The sequence below is a fragment of the Chaetura pelagica genome, unplaced genomic scaffold (assembly GCF_000747805.2).
Source record: "Chaetura pelagica isolate M959 unplaced genomic scaffold, ChaPel_1.0 scaffold278, whole genome shotgun sequence".
In the NCBI taxonomy this organism is placed as follows: Eukaryota; Metazoa; Chordata; class Aves; order Apodiformes; family Apodidae; genus Chaetura; species Chaetura pelagica.
In genome coordinates, this window is record NW_009954497.1 from 2,248,036 (window position 1) to 2,273,754 (window position 25,719).

The following is a 25,719-nucleotide window of genomic DNA, read 5'->3' on the forward strand; positions in this document are numbered from 1 at the left end:
GAGCCCTTCACTTGTTCAACTGAAGGCATATTTTTTGAACTTCCTTAATTAATTTTCCTCCTGCACTATTCTGAAGTGCATAGCTTTAGCTTTTCTGTCTCCTCTTTCAGCCTGTTCCTCCTAAACAGAACAGCTCCATCACATTTTCTCATCTATGCCTTTTCTACATTCATTTAAATTCCACTGTATTCAGCTTGTAGACTCTCAAAAGACAGCTCATGCATCTTCTACAATTTCCAAACTTAAAGAAGTTCTCTATATTAGAGGAAATGTAATTTTTTTCTAAGCTGTGCCTGAATTTGCTAGGAATAAAAATGTTAACTGCACATCCTAAATTTTAGTGTCCTTATAGTCTTAAAATTCAGCTTTAAACACTATATTAAAATTGGCATTGTAGGATTCAGTATCTTTGTGTCTCCCCTCTGCTTAATTTCACTAATAAACCAAAATGGAATTAGAGGAAAGGTCCACACATAGACAAACAGCTAGGAAAAGAAAGAAAGGTAGAGTTAAATATTTACAGTGAAGTCTAGAAAATGTGTGCTTGTGCCTGCTTTGCTCAGCACACACACACAGATTAAGTAGAAAAGAAAAAAAATAGTGAGGCAAAACCAATTTTTAAACAATATTCATTAGTCAGGGTAATTAAGATATCAGGTCATTACTGCAGAAGATCTCTGAGTTGATATGCTTTCTGGCCAGGTAGTAAGTTTCAGCAGTCATTCCAGACAAATGTGAAATAATAGACAGGAGTGAGTGGGAAAGGAGGGGGAATTATCTTTTGGTAGCATATGATGGAATTATAGTAAATTAATCTGTGAAAATGTCAGTTTGATGCAGCAGCCTCCCAAAAGCCAGTCAGTTGTTAAACAGTTTGAAGAAAGGAGAATAATAAAATAGACAATACCATTATCCTGCCCTATAAGCTATGGTGCATTTATGTTCCAGTTCCCCTCCTTTTCCTCATCTCAAAAAGGATGAGGTAGATGGTGTACACTAAAGGGCAGCACATCGGATCAATCATGGAAGGCAATTCTGATCGAAGAACAAATAAACAGACTAGGATTTTTCTGTGGGAGAAAGAGAAGAGGGAAGCCTGTATGATAGAAATAAGGAATGGATATGATAGGGACATCCTATGATAGTGCCTATAGTAGAAATCTATAAAACCAGAAGCGGCTCAGGAAGTTCCAGAAGAGACAATTGCTAGAGATTGAATAGGTTCAAAGTAAGTACCCAAAGGGGCATTTGAGATGTCCTTGGGGATCCCACCTGGCGTCAGCTACCAGTCCAGAAGAGCAGAAAGCTCTTGCAGATCAAAGACATGCATTTTCCAGCCCCATGAGGATGTCTTAGATGTTCTAGGTCACCTGAAATAGCTCTAAAGGTCCATACTTAGGCAACAGGAGAGAAGGCATTTGGGAGATAGCTAGCACTGCTAGCGTTTGTCACAGGAGACAAGCTGCCAATTCTGAGGTTAACCCATGTGTCACAGAGCTGATGCACACCCCAGCTAGCCCCAGACGAGCTGCACCATGCTGTGTAGTCACGCCAATACCACCACTGTGGGCAGAGGCCACAATGACACAGCTTCCCTATCTGGGACTGAGCTAGCGGATGCGCTTCTTTGCAGGGCTCTACCTCATAATGCAGACACAGCAGAAAGCTAAGTATTATTACTACTACTAAAAACAAAGCTTCTGGTGCTTGTCTCAATTGAAGCCTCATTTGATGGTGACACAATTGCAGACATGACTGTATATATGTAGAATTAAGACACTAGCAAAGAGAGACTCCCATCATGGATTGAATTCTTGCAGCTAGCTGGTAGGTAAAAATTTTTCCCATGTTATTAGTACTAGTATATTCTGTATGGTAATTAGAGATACAGAAGCCACAGAATTTAAAAATGTAAATAATTTTTGAAAGAAAAGCTCTTTTAACATTTTTTTGTTGTTGTCAGTAAACAGAAGTAGCATAATGTATTTCCTGTAATTCTGAAGAAAAACAAGGTTAAAAGGTCTAGTATTAGTTACACTAATCTTTCCTTTTTTCCCCTTCTACAGTATTCTCACCAACCAAGAATTTTACATTCTGATGCTATTCAAGAAGTTGCAGCAAACACCAATGTTTCTGAAATGTGGGAGAACGATTTGCGCCCTTTCCTGATAGAAAGATATTCGGGGTCACCAGGAAATTACATTGTACGACAGGTGAGACAACATTTCCTGAAAATCTCTAAGAATGTCTGTTACTTATATTCTGGTAGTGCCTTTAGTGACCACTAAAGGGACAGACACATTCCTTTCATTCAGTAGAATGAACTATATAATTGTTCAAGTCTAGACTGCATTAAGCCTGCATGACACAGCTTGCGCTTTAGCTGACATTATTTGCCCCGGCTCTATGGCATGATGGAAAAAAAAAAAATTGATATTAAATTTATGTTTTAAATTAAAAAGCTTGCCTCAGGTTTCATACCCAAAGAGTAACACAGCTGTTGTCCTTTCCTTTACATTAAGAGGTTTTTGGTCACCGGTTCAACCCCCCTGGGACCATAGATGGGGAGGAAATAAATTACACCCCCCTGCCCTTTTTCTAGAGAGGTCCTACACTCCTATGTGGTTTTGCTGTAGGTGGGCACATCAACACAAACAGGGATCAGAGGGGCTCAGATGGGCAGCAGGTGGATTAAATGGTCAACACGAAGAGACTGGTCCACATACCACACTAGCTTCTTAGGCCCAGGTACAGCAGCTTGTTAATGCTGGGCTAACATACTCCAGTTGCACCTGGCCCCAAGCCAGTCAAAGCTCCAGCCTGTTGTATTTGCACCACAAGGAGTTACCATAAGGTTGCTGCCCTGCTGGCACCTCTGCTCTACATAGGCTTCTTCAGGACTATGTGCCATGCTGGCTCTGGATTACATTAGACAAGTGGGAGACCAAAACGGTGGTACAGCTGAGTTTACTAGAAGATATTCAGATCTCACTAGCCTTCATCAGCCCTTTAGGCTGTGACTTAGCAGCTCCAAGATAGCACTCATTACAAGAAGTTTATTTGTCCCTCTGCAGTTGGTAGACTGGAGAAATGCAGCATTGTTATGCCCTGTGCCTGTGTGTGCATGCCTGTGTGCATATCTCTATAGATTTAGTTTTGTGGTTTCTTTGGTGATACCCTGGAAGGCAGCCAAATGAAAGGAGAAAAAGAAAAACAAAAGACCTACTGAGCCTGGCTAGAAAGCCACAAATCATGTTCAAAATAATAGGATCATTAGAAGGTAACAGCAGATACTAAAGTAGACCCCTACCAAAGGAAAAAGAACCACACAGAGTTTGAAGCGGATGACATTTCTTTGTTAAGACATAGAAAAAGCATCAGACTCCTTTAAGAGGGAAGGGTAGTGCCAAGTCACAGCTAGTGCACGCTGGGAACTCCATCCAGGTTTATATATTCCCTTTAATCCGTAACAGACATACTTTGCTCAGCCTACAGATAGACCATACAATGCCATAAAAGCTTTCAGGGGGTGACCACAAACACAATGGGATTTTTTTCTAGCACTAAAATTTAGTGGCAATATTCACACTGACTTTACTAAGTACAGGACAAGTCTTCAATGTCTTGCCTTCTTTTTTCTCCTTTTTTCTCCTTGGAGGCTTTTCCTAATGTTTATTTAAAGAGGGAGGAATCTGCCGTGAAGCAGCACTTTAAGGACTCATAAAAATAAGTTCCTCCACAGAGATGGCCCTCTAATACAGAACTCCATAACAGGCCTAACTGGGCTTGTGAGAGGTATTCTTTTTAGGTAGGAAGATACCAAAAATGAATGATCTCTTTTATAGACACACTATCTTAACTTTCATCTTTACATGAACTAAATTTAAAGGATTTAATTTTTAAAAGTAGTTCTGAAATGTTTAATTCTTTCTTTAATTTACAGTAACCAGACTCTTGCAACCTTGTAAACAACTTATGTCACTGGAAAGGCAAATTTTTCATAGAAGTGAAAAAAATGAAAAAAACAAACCCAAACACCCCACACCAAAAAACCAAAAGCCCCCAGTGTTTATTTTATACTGCTGTGGCATCTGTGTGTGGTAATTCTCAAAATAGCCATACCAAGTTCTCCATAGCCAGTTCTAACATTTAATTTAAGGGCACAACTGAGTCTGGATTTGGAAAGGTAAACATTAAATCTGTTCTGGTTACACCTGAAAAACCAGTGGGCTGGGAACTTCAGAGATCAAGATCTTAATATGTCATATTAATGGGCAATCAGTCAAAGCACCTTCGGACTCCAAAGAGAAGAGACAAAAGGGAGAAATGAAAAGCAAGTGAGCCAGTCAGAAGATAAGATAGCAAAGATCTTGCTTATTTTATATAATGACATCACATTTTCTGCTATAAAATGTATCTTCTTTTTTTTTTTTTTTTAATTTGTAATCACAGCTATCAAGCACCGTCTTCAAAGATTACAGGTTGGTTGGGAAATTGAAGAAGATACATTTCAGAGATACACACCATATGGATATAAAACATTTTCAAATATCATCAGCACTCTCAACCCCTCTGCAAAACGCCACCTGGTACTCGCTTGCCACTACGACTCAAAATTCTTTCAACAACAATGGCAGGAGAGAGTGTTTGTAGGAGCAACTGATTCAGCTGTGCCTTGTGCTATGATACTAGAGCTGGCACGTGCACTGGATGACAAGCTTCAGTTAATCAAGGTAGTTTGCTTGTTTCATTTTCATTCATTTTTGGCCTTGGGACACTTTCCATGTTCTCTCTCACAGCCTGTGTGTCCGCTTCTCTGATTGCTCTGCCTGTAGTAAAACTCCCATTGATATCAAGCACCGTCTTCAAAGATTACAGGTTGGTTGGGAAATTGAAGAAGATACATTTCAGAGATACACACCATATGGATATAAAACATTTTCAAATATCATCAGCACTCTCAACCCCTCTGCAAAACGCCACCTGGTACTCGCTTGCCACTACGACTCAAAATTCTTTCAACAACAATGGCAGGAGAGAGTGTTTGTAGGAGCAACTGATTCAGCTGTGCCTTGTGCTATGATACTAGAGCTGGCACGTGCACTGGATGACAAGCTTCAGTTAATCAAGGTAGTTTGCTTGTTTCATTTTCATTCATTTTTGGCCTTGGGACACTTTCCATGTTCTCTCTCACAGCCTGTGTGTCCGCTTCTCTGATTGCTCTGCCTGTAGTAAAACTCCCATTGACGTTGAGAAGAACAGAACAGAGATCTCTGTCTGCTACTTATGCAAAGGATGGCTGTCTAAAAATTATCTAATAAATATATACTATACAAAAATAACCATTTATACATGAATAATGTATGCTTTCTATCTACAAAGCACAGAACTCTACTCAGAAGCACTTAGGATATCTAGTAACCTCTAAGGTAATTGACAAAGTTTTGTAGCTTTCTGAATCTTGCACTTTTAAAACCTTTTACTTGTATTCTGTTTTGGGAGATGGATGAACTATTTGCTGTGCAGGAGAGTTACACTGATGTCCCTCCATCCCATAACCATTTCAAGCTTTTCTTTTTTTTAATCAATTTTAATAGTTTATTTATTAAACAAGTGATGGCTGAGTACAGGAAAACACTCAAGTAATAGCATAATATTATCAGTCTATGCTACCTATGCTATGAAAAACTACTTCAGAGTGCTGCCATTGCTAGGCACAAAAATCTGTTGATCCTACAAGCTCCTAAAGCTTCTAGGATTACAAATTTCTAGGATTACAGATTCATGAGTGCCATCTACTGGTTCACTATCTACGATTTACTGATACACACCCTTAAGAGCTTTCACAGGAGAAGGTCTCCAAAATGCTTTACAAAGTGTTGGGTATTAAGATTACTCGACAGCAGTTGTTTCCAGAAACTGATTTGGTGCCTTCTGACATTAGAACATTTAAGAATTAGAAGATTAAGAATATGCCAGTGTTTTTTGTCACAAAACAAAGCACTCCAGTAATACATACGCTTACATTTAGAAGCTTCATTTGGAATAATTTTTCCTGATACTTATCTATGAAACAACCTGCACAGTGACTTAGAGACTGGAATTTTTCACAAGTATTACATAATTTGTTTATTAAATTGATTTATCGTGTAAGATGACAGCATCTGACAAAAAGGCAAGATAATTACTTTGCACAGGCTAACATTTGTACAGTCTGTTAACAAAATACACTATCGGATCCATCTGCTTAATATATTAGCTATGACCCTTTTGATTTGCTCATAGTAGCATAACAAAGTTTGTTGTGTTTTCAGCCAAATCTATTTATACTTTTGACTTGAAGCTGTGATTTTTATCTTGACATTGCTCCAGTTATATAGAGCAAATTTAAAATCAAAGGGTAAAGACATGTCACTACATCATTCAGACCTGTGAATGTGTTAAATGGTAATAACAATTACAAATCATACTTTCTAAAATTCAAATGGCATTAATACAGTTTCCTCCTGAGTGTAATGCAAAATGACTGCTATCAAAATAGCTTGGTCCTGTGCAAAGGACAAAGGGCAGCAAAGAATTGTCATTATTGAAATCCATATAGCACTGAGCATAATCAATATCATCTTGCCTACGTGAGCGATGTCTTTATAGAAATTTTCCACTACTGTTTATATTGGATAAACTCCAGCTGGTTGGGAGTTATAGCCCATACAGGACATGACTGTTGCCAGTGACCCCACCTTTTTAACCATATCATGCAATTTAACTTGAACACTAATTCACAGAGGGGTTAGAATATTTGTGGCAACTGCCAAGACTACAGTTCCCCAAACAGCTCATATAGCAGAACCAAACTGGGTTTAGCCCTGTTGTAGACAACAAACAGGGCTTCAGTTAGTAAACAGAGAAAAAAGGCTCCTTTTGCATTGGGCTGAAATTTCACACAGATGTCTTCTTTGTGACCTTCAATACAGGAATCATGCATATACACAGTTTTTACTGTGGTGATATTTTTGGTTGTTGAAAGGGAATGTTGTGTCTACTCCACTCTCTGTGCTTTGGTTTTAGGGTAAAGTCACCTGAGTGGTTGTGAGTTTCCCTGAAGGAAAAGAAATGGTCATTCTTCTCATGACTGACTGCTCTCTGTCCCTCAAAGAACCATCAACTTTAAAATACATAAATCACCTCCACTGATGTCCAGCTGTAGCACAGATACTACTCCTTTGTGGCACTATCAAGTAATAATATTAGTACTTACACCAGGTAGTGCTACTGACATGCCTCCTCCTTATTTGAGCTGATGTTTCTGCTACCTGATTTTGCAGACCTGTCTCAACATATCAGCTCACATCCACTAAGGTCAGAAATGAAACTTTTAGCCAGAACCAAAATAAAATTATACCAGGATGGACAACATGTCACTGTGCTAGATAAATAATGACTGATCACTACCACGATTACACCATAACCTGTGCTTAACAGCCCTAAGAAGGTTTGCAAAGGGTACTTAAAAAATATACCCCCTACTGATGTTGCTTATATGACGACACTATTTGTCCTTTATTTAATGTTCTGGCCAGAATCAATTGTTACCTTTCACTTCCTCCAACAGACCAGCTCAATGTCAAGACCAGACCTTTCACTTCAGCTCATTTTTTTTGATGGTGAAGAAGCCTTTGTCCGGTGGTCCCCTTCCGACTCCCTCTATGGATCTCAACACTTAGCTCAAAAAATGGTATCTACTCCACATCCACCTGGTTCAACAACAAATCAGCTGCAAGGCATAGTAAGTGGCTTTCACCTCTCTAATGAGTAATAGTAAATTGCATTCTTAAAATATTTAATTAGTAATTGGCAAAATTCCTAGGAAACCATGAACCACACCAAAGGTAATGGCAGAAGCAGCCTCGTGGAAATTTTATGAGATGTGACAAAATAGAGTTGGCAAAAGATTTTTTCAGGTGAATCTGCTTAGACCTTCCCCATGCAAGTATGAGGAGTCATAGCAAAATCAAAACACACAAATGTGTAAGAAAATAAACTAGGATACCCACTTTCTTCAACAGTGATAATTCAAAGATACCAGGAAAGAGCACAGACACACTATCAGTTGATGAACAAACCTCTCCTAGCTAAGCTACAGCAAGCTGTTTCCTACTAACATTCTGGTTGTCTGCTCCCTTCTCCCTGCAGCCTTCTAGTTTCTCCACTCACTGCTGAAACACTTTTCTTCTGCAACTGTATCTTGTGACTCATAAAATGTCTTTCCCTTGACAGACTGTTATTCTCTGGGGAAGAAGCAATTTCCTCTTCTTTCTCCCCACCTACCAGTTTTTCTTTTAAAGGGATATAACACACAAGCTGCAAACAAAGCAATGCAGTCTGCTCCATCTTGAGGAACAGAGAAACAGCCTACCTTTTTCCAATTTGGAAAGACACCAGAACCCCTAAGATTTGAATCGGGTTCTGCTAATGAGTTCTTAGGCACCATGGTAGAAAAGCCAGATCTTTGGCCAGAGTTATGAAAGATCCAATCATGACCTCTACAGAAACTGAGAGGTTTTATTGCTGCTGCTGTTGATGGTAAAGAATCCATATTAAATACTCTTTCTTCTGTAGGACCTGCTTGTACTACTGGATTTAATTGGTGCACCAAACCCTGTCTTTCCCAATTATTTTCCAAAAACTATTAGATGGTTTCAGAGGCTTCAAGCAATTGGTAAGAAGAGGGGATTGGGATTTTAACAGATTTGAAAATTTAGTGTGTAGTTTCTGAAATGAGTATTAAGTATTAAGCTCTGTAAATAAGATTTTTTTTTAATTATTTTTGTTTTACAGTTATGTAATAATGTAAAAGTTCAATCTGATGCATCTTAAACCTGAACAAAGATTTTAATATTTAATTAATTAAATAACTGAGGAAGATTTTCAGACACTTGGAAGCCAGGAAGCAAGATTCTATTGCTGGTTCTCACTCTGTGATTCTTGGAAACTGTTTCACTTCTGTGTTTTAGTTCTCACTTTCGTAAAATGACAGTAATAGCACCAATCTTGAGGTCTTCTAAGTACTAAACAAATGGAAAAAAACAGTCACCAGCTCCTTTTTTCTTTGACAGAAAAAGCTTCCATGTAACTGGCCTTATATTGTCCAAAAGTTGTAATAATCACTTTCATTTTGTATTACAGAAGAAGATCTACACAATATGAACCTGTTGAAGAATCACCTCGTTGAAAGGCAGTATTTCCAGACTACTTCACATCGAGGCTTAGTTGAAGATGATCATGTTCCATTTTTATTAAGAGGTACTGGAAGTTCTTATATTTTAAAGTATAAACTGCGTAACAAATGCATCATTTAGTGAGCAAGAAAATGCATATGATCCTGATTTTCAGGGTTTTTTGCCCCAACATGAGGGTTTCAAATCCAGCTTCATGCAGGCAGTTTTCAAAAACTTATCAGAATAAAAGCAATGTTAAAACAAATCCATCCTCATTTTGCACGAGCACAGCTCCAGTGGCACAGAGATAATGGACAATTCTGCCAGCAGGAGTGTCCTACAAAGATAAGCAACTCTGATCCAGTGGGATGTCACTACATGCTATGCTAGCCAACTAGTTACTATTTCTAGGAGCAGTTACACACTCAAGGGTCGTATCTTCAAAGACTAGAAAAATCTCTAAAGATCTGTTGTCAAAGTCACAGCAAAGCTCACCGTTACCTGTTTAAATTTGGAGCAACTGATTCCTGCAAAAACTCAGATACTCAAACATGACATCCTTATTCCCTGAAGAGAATGGAAGTTTTGCAGCTGTCAGCTTGAGGGATGGGAAAAGTGCAGAGTAGTCAGCAGAAGTAGCAGAGGACACAATATGCCTGAAATTGTTCCTGGAATTAGGCACATAACCTGAAACTGGGATTGCCTACCTAAGCATTTCTCCAGTCAGATACCTACATGATAGCCTCTGACTTTGTGTTAATTCTTTTCCTATGGGATTAAATCGAAGAAAGGGAAAACAGTTGTACTACTGCTGCCACCTTGTCAAGCTACATTAAAGCACTTGTCCAAGTTCCACATGTGGATTCCATGTCCTTCAAGTACTCAGCAGAACATCTTCAAAACTAAGCTGGGAGAGGAGCAATAGATAAGAGTAATCTCTTCTGTTTGAAATCTTCCACTGTACAGCAAGGACTAGAAGAGTTATATTGCTAGAGAAGAGTTAACCAAAAAGGAATGTAACATTAGTTCAATGAGGAGGGTGTCTACCTAGGAACGGAGGGAGGTATCTTCATATCCAGCCCCTAATTTTACCATTGCTTATGTTCTGATAACTACTGAGTAATGTGAAAATGCACACACAGCTTTGGAAGCAGGCACAGAACACCTGCAACTATCCACTGAGCTATGGTTACTGTCTTCTGCTCAATGGCTCTTCAACTCAAGAGATCTTTCATTTTTCACACCAACACAGGGAGGAGGGCCAGCAAAACCAACACAGCCATCATATACATGTCCACCAGTATCAAAAATCCTGCATGGGAGAAGCAGATAGAGGAAGACTATGATTACACTTCAAAACCTTTTCTAATAACATGATTAACACCTAGTGAAGAAAACAGATTCCTTAATGGTATGCAGCTGAAAAATTAAAGAGGAAAAGTAGTAAAATGGGAAAGAGGCTGGGGAGAAACAATGCTCCCCCAAAAAGTGAACAGGAAGCAGAAGACTGATTTCACTCATCTTTTACCTAGAAGCTGCAGTATGTATAGGTGGCTTGATGTATGCATATATGCAGCGATTCAGATCCTAGCAAATGCAAGTTCTTTTATCTGAGGATAACAGTAGTTCTATTTTACAGTGAAAATACAAACATCCTATTTTACCATTCATGGAGAGGACTAAAAAAATGCTTCAAGAAGTGTACATACAGTCTTAACACTGTCACAAGAACATGGTCATTAGTTTTCGGTTTGGGGAGCAGAAGTGGTTTCTCTGCCCTCCTGTAGTGTCTAGAAACCATATCAACAACTACATTGCAAAGGATCTAAAAAAAAAATAATAAAAAATCAAGTATCACAATAAAACCACTAGCTAAAGGTGTCTTAAAGAAACAAAGAGGGTAAAGTACACTAAGGGAAGGAAGGTGCTAGATTTAGGAAACAAACAATAAAATGGATGGGCTGCAGTCAGAGACAAAAAAAAAAAAAAAGAAAGGAGAAAGAAGGTAAAAAAGAGGAGCTGCAATGACACACACACCTCTATACAAAGTAAGCTTATTGTCTAGTTACCTGACTCTGTTGCTGAATGGCAATGTTATCAGTTGGCCTAACAGAACTTCTCTTAATATTTCTTCTCCAAATTTCACTTTATTTTTAATAGGGGTTCCGGTCCTACATCTGATTCCATCCCCTTTTCCTGCAGTATGGCATACCATGGAGGACACAGAAGAAAACCTTGACAAACCCACTATTGACAATCTCAACAAAATTCTCCAAGTGTTTGTACTGGAGTATCTAAACCTGTGATAGACAAAATGGCAACAAATTGCACTCCATTTTAAATACTGTTTGCTCACCTTCACATTTGCTGTTTTATTGCTTTGAAGAGCACTTAAGTGGCTCTTGCTAGAATGATTATGAATTCAGCTGTTCCTGACCCAGTGTTCTCTGAAACCAAATAAGATAGTATTAAATAAGAATTAGCTTCAGTCTGGAATTAATTTGATCTTTCCCTGTCTTTCCTCTGAATACAAAGCCCCAGAATTTTTCCAGATTGTCATCACTGTTTTATGTCACATATATTAAGATCCCTGAGGGGAATGCCTCCTGACTTACCCTGCTTGGGTATGACCAACTTTGGCAGTGTTCAGTACTGGGTTTTTATACCACAATACCAAAAGAGGCAAAAATCACTGTAAAACAAAAAGCCATAGCCTGTAATATCAGAAGAAGATACTTACCAGTTCAATAAACCTATGCTTTTACATTCCTTACTAGAATAATTCAGTCAACTTAGTATAACGTTCTGGATAAAATCTAGCCTGGAATGAAATCAATAGGAGAAGCCAAAATAACAGTATGCAAAAGCTACCTACAGAATTATGGTTTCCACTGGTAAGAAAAAAGATGAGAGCATCTGAAGAAAAAAAAAAATTAAAAAAAAAATCAAGCTGGTAGAGGATGAACTGAGAAAAAACAAGTTAGTATGTTACTGCACCAAAATTCTTCCATTAGAAAACCTGGGCAAAGAGACTGAAATAGGAAATAAGCTATGGAGTTGCAGGCATGTCAGATTTGGCACGTATTTTACCATTTTCCTAAAGCAAACATTTCTGAAGCTAAGACAATACACACACATTTTCAAGTTGCAATAGAAAAATGTATTTACAGCAATGCAAATTTGTAAAATTTTACTGTTACAGGACAGCCTGAAAATGAAAATCAATATGGTTTTGTTGCTCAAGATGAAACAAAAGGATTTTTTCCCATTGCTTTAGCATTTGTGAGAAATGTTTTTGTTTTGCATGCAACTTCTGAAATAGAATACAATGAGAATTGTAAAAATTGGACAGATGTGTTTGTTTTGAGATATTACTCTACATCTGTGTAAATACAAAGCTATTTGAACTCTTTGCTGTCATACCTGCTCTACTTCAGTCTGTGAGAAAACACTCTAACTACATCTTCTTAAGTTTGAATACTCTGAGCAGTATAAGCCACCTACTGCACTCTCTTAAGTGGCAAAGAAAGGTAACAAAATTGTTATATATGGAAATACCAGACATGAGTTTGTGTGGCTAATTTCACTTTTACAGGTGAACTCATACTGACGTTCTTTATACTTTGCAGGGCCTCTGAAAAACACAGTATGCATTTGCAGTGTGCAGTGCTACTCTGCTTCTTCGAGAATTTAAAAATTAACTTAAAATAGCCTTCATTATGACATGTGGGATCAGAGGGGAAAACCTGATTTTTAAAAAGCTTTTGAAACCATAGTAGTACACCAAGTCTCTGGCATTTCTATTTTGTCATCAGCTCTCACTACCTGAACATGCACTTCTCTTGAGTTTTATTTACTCGGTTCAGAGAAACAAGATACAGGTTAGTATAATAAGATTTAATGGTTCTCAAAACATGGAGAAAACATAAAGAGGCTTGCTTTATTTTTTTTTTCCCTTGGGTTTTTAGGGTTGGTTTTTTTGGTACAGGAAAAGAAGGCCATCTCTTAACTAGATGTGAGTCCTGGAAAGTGTTTACAGAGGAGAGGGCCATCATCTTAGAGATTTATATGATCTGCATTAATTTAAAAAATAACTGCTGGAAGGAAGATTTACATCAGCCCAGTAACCACATGAATCCAAGAGTCTAAGCTCCCAAAGGCACGAGAACCTGAGGTAGTCTGAGAAGACATGGTGCAAGGTGGGTTCTCACTGCTACTATGGCAGAGAGGAGCAAGCAGTAGGAGAAAGTCTAGCCATTTGATAAAATACCCAGAAAACAAAGAATGCAAGTAAAAAGACCAGGACTGGTATCTCTTCCACTCTCAGTTTCAACATTGAATATCACAAAGTATCCAGAGCCATAGGATTTGGACATGCACATACAGATAATCCCTTCAGAATTCAGAGGGAGGCTTTACGCTGAAGAACCTATCCCTGGATAGTTTCTCTGTCCCTGTTGGGTGGTGGCAGCAGGGGACAGAAATCAAATGAGGGACTTCAACTAATATAATGATTAAACAAATCAGCAGAATCACTGCAGAGGTTCTTTGCTTGAACAGGATTTTTCACATCTCAGTCAGGGGGAACAAAAAAAAAAATAAAATCTACCTCCCAGGAGAGGCTGTCATTGACTTGTCAGTCCTCCCAAAGGTGTCTGTGGTTATGACTTGGGTGAAGAGATGCAGAACAGAATGAACTCGAGCCATTACTCAATAGGTAAAGCTGTAAAAAGCCCTCATATTACATTAGTAATTTTTATCATAGCAGGCATTCTAGCTCCTTTTATATCAGGACAATGCAGTTTTTCACAAGAATCTTAAGCCTACGTAATGATCTATGCCCCTCAAATTCTCTAAAGCTTGATGCTTTTATTCACAAGTGCAGTGATCCTATGTGATTGCAGTTGGAATAAGTTAAGAGAGTAACAATGCCAAATCCTCTGGTAGAAATGACAGTGAGTACCAGTCGTCTTTCTTCTCTTCCTGGAATAGCTTTCCTATCACTAGGAATGAAGACAATATAAACTAACAATTCTTATTCACATTTCAAATAAACATTTAGATTGTGACCACCTATCAGCAAAATACAATTAGAAAAGACAAAAATGCAGTAAAAATGCTTTCTGTAGAATTATTACAAGGCCTCAAGTCTATATTGGTAGCAGACCCAGCAAAACAGTTCTGAAGTTTCACAGATGTACTCATTGAGACTGAAGTATTACCTGAGAGCATCACTTAAACAATGAGTATCTGTAAAAAGATAACTATAAAATCTTGTACACAAATTATGACTTTTTTCTTGTCATTTAATGACACTGATTTTATTTTCCTTGTATAAAAGGAGACATTTTACTCTGTGCTGATTTAACAGATATTCTTAATATATTCATAACAATAAAGCAGCTAAAAAGCTGTTCTAATGTCTAAAAGAATCTTTAACATCTACACATATGATAGATATTGTAAACAATCACTCAAAAAAATAATCTTGTTAAAGTGTTTATATTGCACTCAATTCTGGGATTCTCATTCTCCCTTCTCATTTTAAAATAAAGATTAGCTTCATTTTTTAATAAAACAGAGCTTTAAATTTCTACTAAAAACAAGAAGGCATGCAACTAATATAATATAATATGTATTTAAAATGTCAGAAAAAGGGCAAGTGTTTGGTTATGAAACTGGAGTAAGTAACAATTCTCAAATAGGCCACATGAGAGTAGTATATTGTAAACATTCTGCTGGCTCTAAGGTGTTACAGATCCTGTAGAGTGCAGCCTAGTTCAGCACCGAAGAAGTAGAGAATCTGTTCAAGTGTTCTGTACTTCAGAGGATTTCCATGCAGCAATGGCACATATAACAGACTACACATAAAGACAGAATAATGAAACAAAGATGATTACTGAGCTAATACTGACCTCATAGAAACACAGCCAATTGTTACAAGTTCATTGTAATTTTTAAGTGCAATTTTCCAAGTCATTACATTTTTTTCACACAGCAATGAAACGGTTACTCTTGCTGCAAATGAAGTACAGAACTAGATTCCCTACTTGGAGCTTACACAGACTGTATACACACCAGTGGCAGTCTGGACACTACCCTCAGCCTAAAACATCCCCATAAGATCCCATCATGCAGAATGTCACCGTGCTTTGTTTACAAGAGTGACACCCTCTCTCCATGCATTGGATCGAGAAACACAGGAAGTGGACAGAATAAAAAAAACCAAACAAACCAGGAGAGAAATGTCCTTATGCAGAAAAAGAAATCCTCAGCCAGTGTGAAGAAGCCACAGATCTTGAGAATTCAAATGAAGGCTGTTTTCTCCCAACTCAGTTCCACAAGAGAAAGATTTCTCTATCAAACCCATTATCTTCAGGTAACATTAATACCTTTGGAGTCCCTGAGATACTACAGCTCCATATAAGCATCCTGGACAAACAGAGAGACTTAGTATGCAGATTAACAAGGTGGAAGCCAATATATAGCACCCTGAGTTGCACATGAAACAACAGGAATGGGCAACCCATTCCTTAACAGCCAAGAGATGCAGAAAAAAGTGCAGAGGAAGTATTGGCTAGTGAACTAGAAGACACACTGTACAGGAGAAGCAAAAAAAAAAAATGAAGTCTTTCTAAAAGGCCTTCCCATGTTAACAACACAGTTAAGAAAAACCAGAGAGCTCTCTGAGAAAGGCCCTGAAGAAACAAGACCTTCTAGATGTAGAGTAGAACTATAATGCAAATGCAGACACAAGTCAGGCAGTCTTGTTCCAAGTGTGCCCCAAAGTTTAAGCATTCTAGTAATGACTTTAAGAACTGTCAGTGATCACTGACCTGTACTCTGGATATAAACCAGGAATATAAATATTTTTTCCTCTGAAACTACGAAAAAAAATACAAGGAAGAAAAGTACAAAGTCACAATTCAATCAGAGAATACTTTCCATAGTTAAAAATTAAATGCGGCTTCAGAAACAATACAGCCATCTGCTCTGTATCTTAAATAGGGTTAACTGTGAAAAAGAGGTTCTTGTAAAATCTTCAGTTTGAAACACTTTATTTCCCAGTATATTGCTATATAATTTTGCAGTGAAACCAAAAAGGAAGGAGTATCAGAGATGAATATGGAATACTTACAACTAGAAAATGGTTGCTGAACTATATGAATTTCTATAAAAGCATCAACTGAAGTGTAAAAACATGGCTTCACAAAATGAATTAGAATCTGAAATGCCAGATTGTCTTCACAACCACTACAACACGAATATTGATGGATTTTTGCAATGAAAAACTAATTACGACTTTGCTAAAAGATGGCTTAACACAACAATCAAAACATCTCTGAAAACTAGGACTTGTATTTCTGCAATTCCTATCCTCTCAGGTATTTAACATTCAGTAAGGAATTCTCATTAGAAAAAAACAGCTACCTGGTTGCAATTTTACTCACTTACGGAGTTGTGCTGTATTTCAATACATTCTTGGGAAAATAAAGAAAAGTTAATTTTAAAAAATGAATAGAAATAGACACTCTATAAAAACTATGCAAAGTGTTGTAAGTCTGGAAAATATTTGTGGCATTTCACAGGCTACTGCAAAAGCAAAGAAAAAAACTGCAATTTCACTATTTCATGAATATGAACAATGCACTTGTTCCCAGCCATTTAGAATGATCTGACATTCCAAATGTTTATAAAAATTGGGTAATAAAAGAATTAAGTCAATACCCTTAAGTACAATAAATAATGCTGTTTATTATGGTCGAGGTTGCCCATGAGCGTTTGTTCCATATCTGCTTGGGAAATTTGTAAAACCAGTTCTGAACCCTTGAGTTGTTCCCATTCCTGGTATTCTAAATCCTTGATTGAATACACTGCTGTAGGGTGCAGATCCATGATTAAAGCCCAATCCATGGGGCCTTGTCTGAGTGTTTAAAAGGATGACTGGATTCACATTTTTGCCTGGTGTATTAAAAGAAAATTCTGGTGGTGGGCTGCTGGGCTTAGCTGGAGTGGATGTCACAGGGTTCAAATTATCTGCAGCTTTCAAAGATGGCATTGGAATAATATGATGATCCGAAACATTCAGAATATTGTTTGCAATAGGCGCAGATGATAAGGTAGGCCTGATCCAGTCATCTTTGAAAATCTGAACAGTCAAGGTAGAGACCAACGTATATAACCTGTTAGTGACATGGGCAAGTACCATTTGTTCGTTTGCATCTCTCCGAATTCGGACATGTACTGATCCAGCCTAGAAAGTGATAAAAATAAGTTGGCTGTTAACTGCTACGTCAATAAAGATCCTCCATATGCATTCAAGAGGAGGCAAATTATCCTGCAGAGAATTATGCAAAGACCTTTCGCAGTGGAGACTCCTGACTAAACTGAGAAACTTAGTAAATAATTACATAATTAGGATACATTTAAGTATTTCCTAATGTGTTTATGTCTTATGAATGTATCAAGATCATCATTCAGCAAAAGTGAGTCTTAAAACCAAACTACAAAATACAACGTGATGGCAGGAAAGGAAAGGCAACAGCCAGGAAAGAGCGGCCCAAAAGAAGAATGAAGTGCAGTGGAACTCCATATGCCCAACTCAGGAAAAAGTGTCATCACCATGCTGTTGGAGCAGGCAAGAGGGACAACACACATGGCAGACACACTCAAATGAGGACCATCACCAAGAAAAGAGGAAATGCCCCTTGTGGAATACAGAGTAAGAGTTCTTCTTGGAAGTGCATATAACTCTGGGCTGTCCCTTTCCTCCTCTCAGTATCTCATTTACCTTGAACTACTGCTGCAGAAGAGAACAGGACACAAAACAGAACCCCTCACATGCTTTTCCAGTTCATATTTAATAAAGAATATGGTTCAAAGCTTGCGCTAGGTAAGCCACTTTTACATCAGATGGTGCAGCTGAAAACATAACCAGGTCTCAGGAAGTTTGTACTACAATCTAGAAGATGCCAATATGTAAATATGCATCCAAAAGTTTTATAAATATCTGTGATCAAACCAACAATGCTGTGATCCAGTATTTTGGCAGCAGAATATGAAATCAAAAGCTATTTTCACATCAGCAAGTCAGAGTGGCTCCTTTTTTCATTTTTTTAACAAGGGTACTATATTGGAAGAATTCAGAAACAGAAAAAAAATTCTTTGAGTCTGAATTTTCCAGCTGTCACAACACACCTGCATCAATTTAGGAATAACCAAATTCTGTGTGATCATTCCTTATCACAAAAAAACCTTTAATTTCTTTCTGATTACAGAATTACAGTACATAACTTTAGTTGTTTTTCTTCTACATCCTCCCACCGAAAGGATGAAAACATGATTCTACTATAGACCTTTTGTACCAGAAAGTTTACAGGCAGTGTTTACCCTCTGAGACAATTAACAGAAATATACCATTTGAAAAAACCCACAAACTACTATTGTTCATCATTTTCTTCACTGCCAACATACAAAAGAAATTATGCAGTTGCAAAATGCATCCAAAATTCTAAATCCACAGCTGCAGCTCCATCAATTTTTTTTTAGATTTAAGATTTGAGGAAAATATCTTCCATTACTTAAATAAAAATATTAAAGTAGTAACTGACACCCTTTTTTTAAAGGCTAAAAAGACAGTCTTACCAAAGTGCCAAAACCTAATGTCCAGAAATGCTCATTTCGAACTTCCAAGACACCATCCAAAGTTGAAACCTAATTTGACACATCCAAAAATATGAAAATAAATTAGAAATAATGTTTCAACTCCTTTTAGAAATGTACTTTTACACACAGATGAATAATGCAGCATTTTCAGTAGTGAAATAAAAGCTTCCATACACAGAACAGACAATGTCTGTTAACGGTGCCACTAATGCTTATCTACTGTACTTTTGCTGCCTTTAAACATCCAAATCCATCAAAAACATGGATTTACATTGCAAGTAACTCTTGCTGTCTACTGGCAACATTTTCTCAACCTGATATACTGTAAGTCAACAGCTGCCTGCACTCCTCTTCTTCTCCCCTCCCTCACGTTTGTAAACCACTTCAATGGTAGTTCAAATTTAGTTAGTAAAAAACAACCTGCACTAATTCAACACATCTGTTCCAGATACCTGTATAACACTATTCTTAGATGGCAAGATTCGTATTTTCTACATGCAGCTAAAAAATAATATTAAAAAATAACTCTTCAGCAATCTTCTTGGATTACTCACAAAACCTCTTAATATTCCCAAATTTTATTTAATGTTAACTGTAACACACTATGTCATGCATTGACTTACCTCTCTAAGAAGTTTATCTAACTGGCCAATCACATGTGGTGGGGTTGTCTTTAAGAAAAATAGAAGGAAAACAAAAGTTACAATATAGATTTACTGGCTGTGTTTAAGAGAGTCTGTAAGTCTAGTCTACACACAGGACTAATGTCATTAAACAATAAATTCATACAAATTCATTATGCTTATTTCTACTACCCTTAAAATTATTCTACCACATCACAAATTCCTCTTCTCCTTATTCAAATGCTTAAAACAGATTTTATGGGTTGTTTTTGTTACTAATGAGGACATTTAACAAAACTGAAACCACAAAAAAAATTGCCTTACCTGGAGTAGTACTTTCCCACTGTAGACACTCATGGGATACATGGTACCAAACGTCATCAAAGCAATTGCTATAGCAGAGGCTGTGTCTACAGCAAAATAATTGCTAGAGAGAAAAAGCAATTTTAAAGAAAAACAGGTATTTACATTTTTTTAAAGGTGCTAGAATTTTAGTTCTTTTTCATTCTTTTCAATTACACATTAAATTACTTGCAGAATATTACACATACTAATCTCATCTGAACTACATGTCTTTGAAAAGATAAATATATTCATGGAGTTGCAATCCCTTTAATACAAAATACAGCTTTTTATAAGATTATGCCTTTCAAGTATAAAATGCCATTTCCCATAAACTGTTACTTTTTTCAAACAACAACTACGTACTTGATTTCAATAAGCATGTATGTAATGCAAAGAGCTAGAGCTCCAGCTATATCAATCAAGACAAATGGGTTCATTCTTGGCAGAAAGATGCTACTCAATCCTGGGATGATTCCACAAATACTGTAACAAAACAGAAGAAATATCTGTCAGCTTGCTGCTCATCATTACTTCAAAAACCAAGCGTTATAGCCCCTATTGCAGCATTTGACTTCAAATACACCCTGCAGTCACAGCAAATGATGTCTCTGAGGGCTGTAAAACCGCTTCTAATTCTGTGCCAAGTTTTGTAATTGTCTGATGTCACGAACAATTCATCCAGTTTAGATCCACATCACATTCTCTCTCATATCTGAAACTAATACCTCTTTGCTTTAAGTCTGTCTTCCCATCTAGAAAATGTTACATACACTAATCTTGTTACAGCTTTTCTGCATGTTAAAATACATATCTTGTGTTACTTTCTATTTTCTTGTAACATAGCTAACTGTGTCAGCTGTACACAACACAAGTATTTAAGAGGTTCTGACATTACTATTGTATATATGCAAGTTTTGGGGGGGTTACATATAGCCTGCAATCCATCTGCCACCTCAGTGTGCAAGTGTTTTAAATCCAAAGCTCATTAATTCATGGGAGACCAGCTAGCTGAATAAGAGGAGACCAAGAAATCCATGAGAGAACACTGGCAAAAATTATTTATTTATAGTTATCAATAGGAGCATGAAGAGAGAAAAGGATCTCTGTACTTCCCATTGAATGTAAGTGCATGTCATGTACTGGACAATCTAAAAGAAAAGACAACACAAAAAGTTTTGTTGCTCTGCTTGGAAGCAACCAATGTTTAGACATCATGTGCTGGTCTGCTCTTGCAAGAATTTTAATCAATATAATTACATAAAAGTGCAAATATTCTGTAATCAGGACTGCCTCATAGAACACATATGAAATAGCTCTATAAGTATTAACCACATTGAATTTTTTTTTTTTTTTTGATTGTTGGCATAATTGTCTGCAAGTTATCTCAAAATCCAGTCGTAAGTCTAGACTCTTACCTGGAGGTCCTTCAAGTTATTCATGTCCTTCCCTGTAACACTGTGTTACTACATCATTCAAGAAAAACTCTGCTAGTGTCTGTGACAGCTATCCACACTGTTAATTTTTTTAAACCTGAAACTCCAGATACTTGGGGCAACCCTACTGTTAGTCTTCCAAAGCTGTTATGCAGGATTTGGGTCTGGTGATACAAAACCTTATACCCATATAAAAGAAACTCTGCTGTGTAACAAAACAGCATTCTCTTCTTTCCTCAACTGTATACAAAAATCACAACATGCAGAAACAGATGGGCACACATAACAGGTTATACAACATGGTTTCACATTCTTATTTTGATACTGACAGGATAAGTCCTTGGAACAACATGTATGGCTGAAAATAAACATTTCTGACAGCGGACAAAATGATTTGCAAACAATGTTATTTCACATTCAGATATCCAATACAAGCAAGATTATCTAATAGACAAGATGAACGAGTAACACTTCTTCAGCCCCTGGAAGGCATAGACTTTCCAGTTTCCTGCTGGACAAGTGAGCAGTTTCCATTGCTGTCTTTCAGTGAGTAACCCGTTTCATAAAACACATTTAAGCTGCAACCATGCTAGTCATTTGCCCATCCCACAGAGTAAATAAACACAAATTACTACAAAATACATCACTCAGGTAATGATTGTTGAGAAATGCAGTTCAAGTCGATTCAGGACAAAGCTAGTTCACTTCGCTTCATGCAAGGAGAATTACATAGAATGTACTGAACACATTCAAAAGGAAAGCTATGTACAAAGATGTATTTCTATTACATTGATACATCTGGGAAATATGAGAGAACATGTTTGCTCTAGAGTTCATATACAAGACCTACAGGAGGTAAAAGATGTTTTAAAAGCTCTAATACACAACAGTTTATGCCTCAATACCCATCTAAATCATTACTATACACAAAGCCACAAAACTGCCTTCCAGGAGCTAAAAATTTTGAAAAACATCATAAAGCTTTACCTTCTACTGAGATCTGCAACATGCTCCTGAAGCCAGCTTGTGCTGGCAGCTGCAAAAGAAAGAAGGTAGTAAAATTACTACAAGTAAAGGAACTCATTTTAATGTACACTTAACATTTTATTTTAAGGGAAGAACCCAATACACTGTGAATGAACACATGCATCTCAACAGATTCAGTCACTTGAAAAAAAACCACAAAAAGTCTGACTTTTCCAGTAAAATTTCCATCTCTCATAATAATCTGAACTGATTAAATACAAATCTAATTGCAGAGTATAACCACCATAATTACCTTATATATACAAATATAATATACAATTGTAAGTATAAACAACTTAAGAAAAAACGTATTCACTGAATCAAGGCATTATTTATAGCAAAATACATGGAAGACCAGGAAAAAGAGAAGACTGTTTCTCAATATTTACTAGTTTTCACAATGCTCAATGGTCTCCCAGCAGTTAGTTGGAAAGACTGCAAGCCAGCTTCACAGTGGAAAAAGTCACAGGCAAAAGAGCTATTAAGAAGAATTACTACATTAATTTATTTTTAATCCATTAATATATCCACAAATTGTCTTCAAAGTTGTGAGATCTGTCAGAAAAGCTTCACTGGTTGGATCCAAAAGGCTGAAAATAAAGGGTACTTCAGCATTAAAACAATACTCAGTTTATCATACTAATAACCACATACTACTCAGAGAGCCCTATAAGTAAACCAGAGTTGAAATCTGGATGGCAATTCTAAACTGCATTAAGTTATAATAATAGAGGTAACAGCTACATATATCTGGTAATAGGGGTAACAAAAGTAATAAAGTGACCACACAAGTTATACCTTCATAAAAATAGAAGCATTAAAATATTTTCCCAATTCTTGTTATAGATTAACTTATTGCATACCTTCAGAGACATAAGCAAAAGGCTTATTCCTAATGGAAAGCATTGTAAACAAGTTGAAAAAGAGAGCCACGAAAGTACCAACCAGCAGTCGCCCCCTAGAGAGGGGGGAACAAAAAAAAGTATCTTAATTTCACATCATCACAGAACATTAAATCAAGCTGTAATTACTAGTAACAATATCAAAATACTTTGCTTGGTATCATTCACTGAGACTGGAAACAAGAGTAAGATAAACCAGTGTAAAGCTAACAACTGGCAGTGTATTTTCCTTTTGAGGATTATCTGAGATCACTGCACTCCATATGTCAATGTTATCACAGCAGGCTGTACATACTGTTCATAATGCTAACAGTTCTGAAATAATTGCATATAAGCACATACATACATATTTATCCTTTGAAAATACAAATGCATTGCAGTAGTACTCTCAGCAGTAGAGATAAATAAACTTCATTTTCCTATGGAATTACAGACTATGCCCCTATCCTTGCCTAGGAGAACTAGAGCTTTACCATACGTCCCATGTCCCACTCTTTTGCACCTTAACACCTTCTTCTCTTTTCCCCATATTCTTTATAGTCTTCATCATTTTTGCAATACCTCCAGTTCCCTAATGATCACATCACCCTTCCCCTCACATACCAGGACTCCTAAGAGGCCTCCATAAGAAATGAGAATAAACTAGAAAAACCAGCAATACATAGTTAAATCATTTCAGAGAGGATGTGTATTACACTTGAATTGTACCTTGAAAAAACTGTTTGCAATACAGCTTACACAGTTTGAAACACATGCCAAGGTACCAAACCAATTTGCTGTTGAATGTACTTGCATAATTAATACATGCTAGATTGAGAACTAGAAACACAGACACTGAAAAAAAAATAATTTTACATGTCAAAATAATTTCTTACGTGTGTATTTCAGGTTGTTCCAGAAATCGCTCTGCACTACAAAAATAATTGAAAATTTTAGTTATATTCATACAATAAAACCTTGACACCTGAATGTTTTTCAATTCTGAAGAATTAGCTGTCATTCATAAACAAAACCTGACAGATGCAGTACTGAAATAAAATAAATTAATTGCTTAAATAAGCACAGCAGTTTTTAGAAGTGATGAAAGCATTGAACACTGAAAATCAGCAGGGCATAATTTAGATTTTCCAGCTATTTCCAAACTGTGCCACACTGGTGCTGGCTACCATGATTGGGAGCTTGTAAAGATGCTTGTAACGAACATGCCAAAGTATGCTGACTGCTACTGCTACCACCCGTATGGGTAACCACAACAAACTAAGTCTGAAATCCCTGACTTACAGCCTCTCACTAAGCAAGGCCAAATAAAGTAGATGTTGTATACCGTGCTGGAGATACAAACATTTTTTTACCCATTAGTAAAATAAGAAATGAGCTTCTGCTGTAACAGCAAAACTTATAAGCTTTGGGAATTTTCTAAAACAGATGTTCAAAAACTCAGAGGCTTTGACAGTGCATCATTATTAGAATACCATTCCAGTGTATTGTCAGTACAACAGATAAAGCTATAGAATAAACTCACTAAGTTGTTGATGTAGCCCTTTATAGAGAAACGGAAAAATGGAAGGTATGATGCCCCAGTTTTAAATTCCAGTTAACAAAAGCCTCTTCATTTTTAAAAAACAAACCTTTTTTTAGGCTAACGTCCTGAAATAAAAACACTTCCAAGCATAGATGGCATGTCAAACCAACACTATAGCAATCTTGAGGGACTGATTAAGTTGATACTTTAAATATTCACATCCTTAATATATTATGAAGTTACTTTACTTCAGGAAGTAACTGAAGTAAAAAAAATGTTTTATTTATTAATGAACTTAAACAGTCAAGACGCATAGAGGAATGTATTAAAGGAAATAAAGAAGTCTTTGGAAAACATGATTATTAACAACATTTTCCTTCCTATAATTTAAACTGAAGCCTACATGTAGCATAATCAACATAAGGTTTAGCAATACTTTTCAAAATCTGAAGTTTTTTTTCTACAATCTCTCTCTACAGGTAGCATTTGTAGAATGCATGTGCTTTTGCTCAATCTGGAATATCTTGGTACATAACAAAAAATTAAAGAAAATGGTACACATCCCTACCTTTCTTTCAGTATAAAAAGAGCACCAAGCTGTGCCAGAACTGTAGATGCAAATACGGCCAGAACTTCAAACCTTTCAAACCTGAAATTTGAGAATTAAGTTAGAAACATGGAACACTGAACAATGCATCACATGCATTATGGTCTGTGCAGGAACCAGCAAGATAGCGACCTACTATTTCCAGTTCTCTCAAGACAGAAAGATGGGAGGAGATTGGAAGTTTTATGGTATTATTTTAATTTCTTTTAAGCCAACACTCTACCTATCACAAACAGCTTAAAAACTGGCATTTCTTTATTATTTTTCCTGTCCCTCTCCTCTCCTATTCTGTCACTGTTCTTTACAGCATAGTCTCCGACTTGGATCTCCTTATAGTTATAATTTTTCAGATAAGCTAGAAGAGTCATGCTGGTAAT

The 25,719-nt window shown here is 36.9% G+C and overlaps 2 protein-coding genes across 2 annotated transcripts in view; one reads left to right on the forward strand and one right to left on the reverse strand.

The window, feature by feature from the left end:
• The first annotated feature begins 2,072 nt into the window (after positions 1-2,072).
• Positions 2,073-11,524, forward strand: QPCT (glutaminyl-peptide cyclotransferase). The gene is made up of 6 exons (XM_010004576.1): positions 2,073-2,213; positions 4,461-4,733; positions 7,613-7,786; positions 8,620-8,719; positions 9,187-9,303; positions 11,379-11,524. Exons 1-6 carry the CDS (start codon positions 2,139-2,141, stop codon positions 11,522-11,524), a joined length of 885 nt encoding a protein of 294 aa, XP_010002878.1. The 5' UTR covers positions 2,073-2,138.
• A 4,738-nt stretch (positions 11,525-16,262) lies between these two features.
• SLC30A6 (solute carrier family 30 (zinc transporter), member 6) overlaps positions 16,263-25,719 on the reverse strand; it is a 15,817-nt gene continuing 6,360 nt past the window's right edge. The window contains exons 8-16 of the mRNA XM_010004606.1: positions 25,304-25,384; positions 24,089-24,124; positions 23,175-23,269; positions 22,273-22,321; positions 20,216-20,335; positions 19,832-19,934; positions 19,508-19,555; positions 18,864-18,932; positions 16,263-17,472 (exon numbers count right to left, since the gene is read on the reverse strand). Coding sequence (XP_010002908.1) covers positions 16,975-17,472; positions 18,864-18,932; positions 19,508-19,555; positions 19,832-19,934; positions 20,216-20,335; positions 22,273-22,321; positions 23,175-23,269; positions 24,089-24,124; positions 25,304-25,384 — 1,099 coding nt within the window. The 3' untranslated portion in view covers positions 16,263-16,974. The remainder of the gene's footprint in view (positions 17,473-18,863; positions 18,933-19,507; positions 19,556-19,831; positions 19,935-20,215; positions 20,336-22,272; positions 22,322-23,174; positions 23,270-24,088; positions 24,125-25,303; positions 25,385-25,719) is intronic.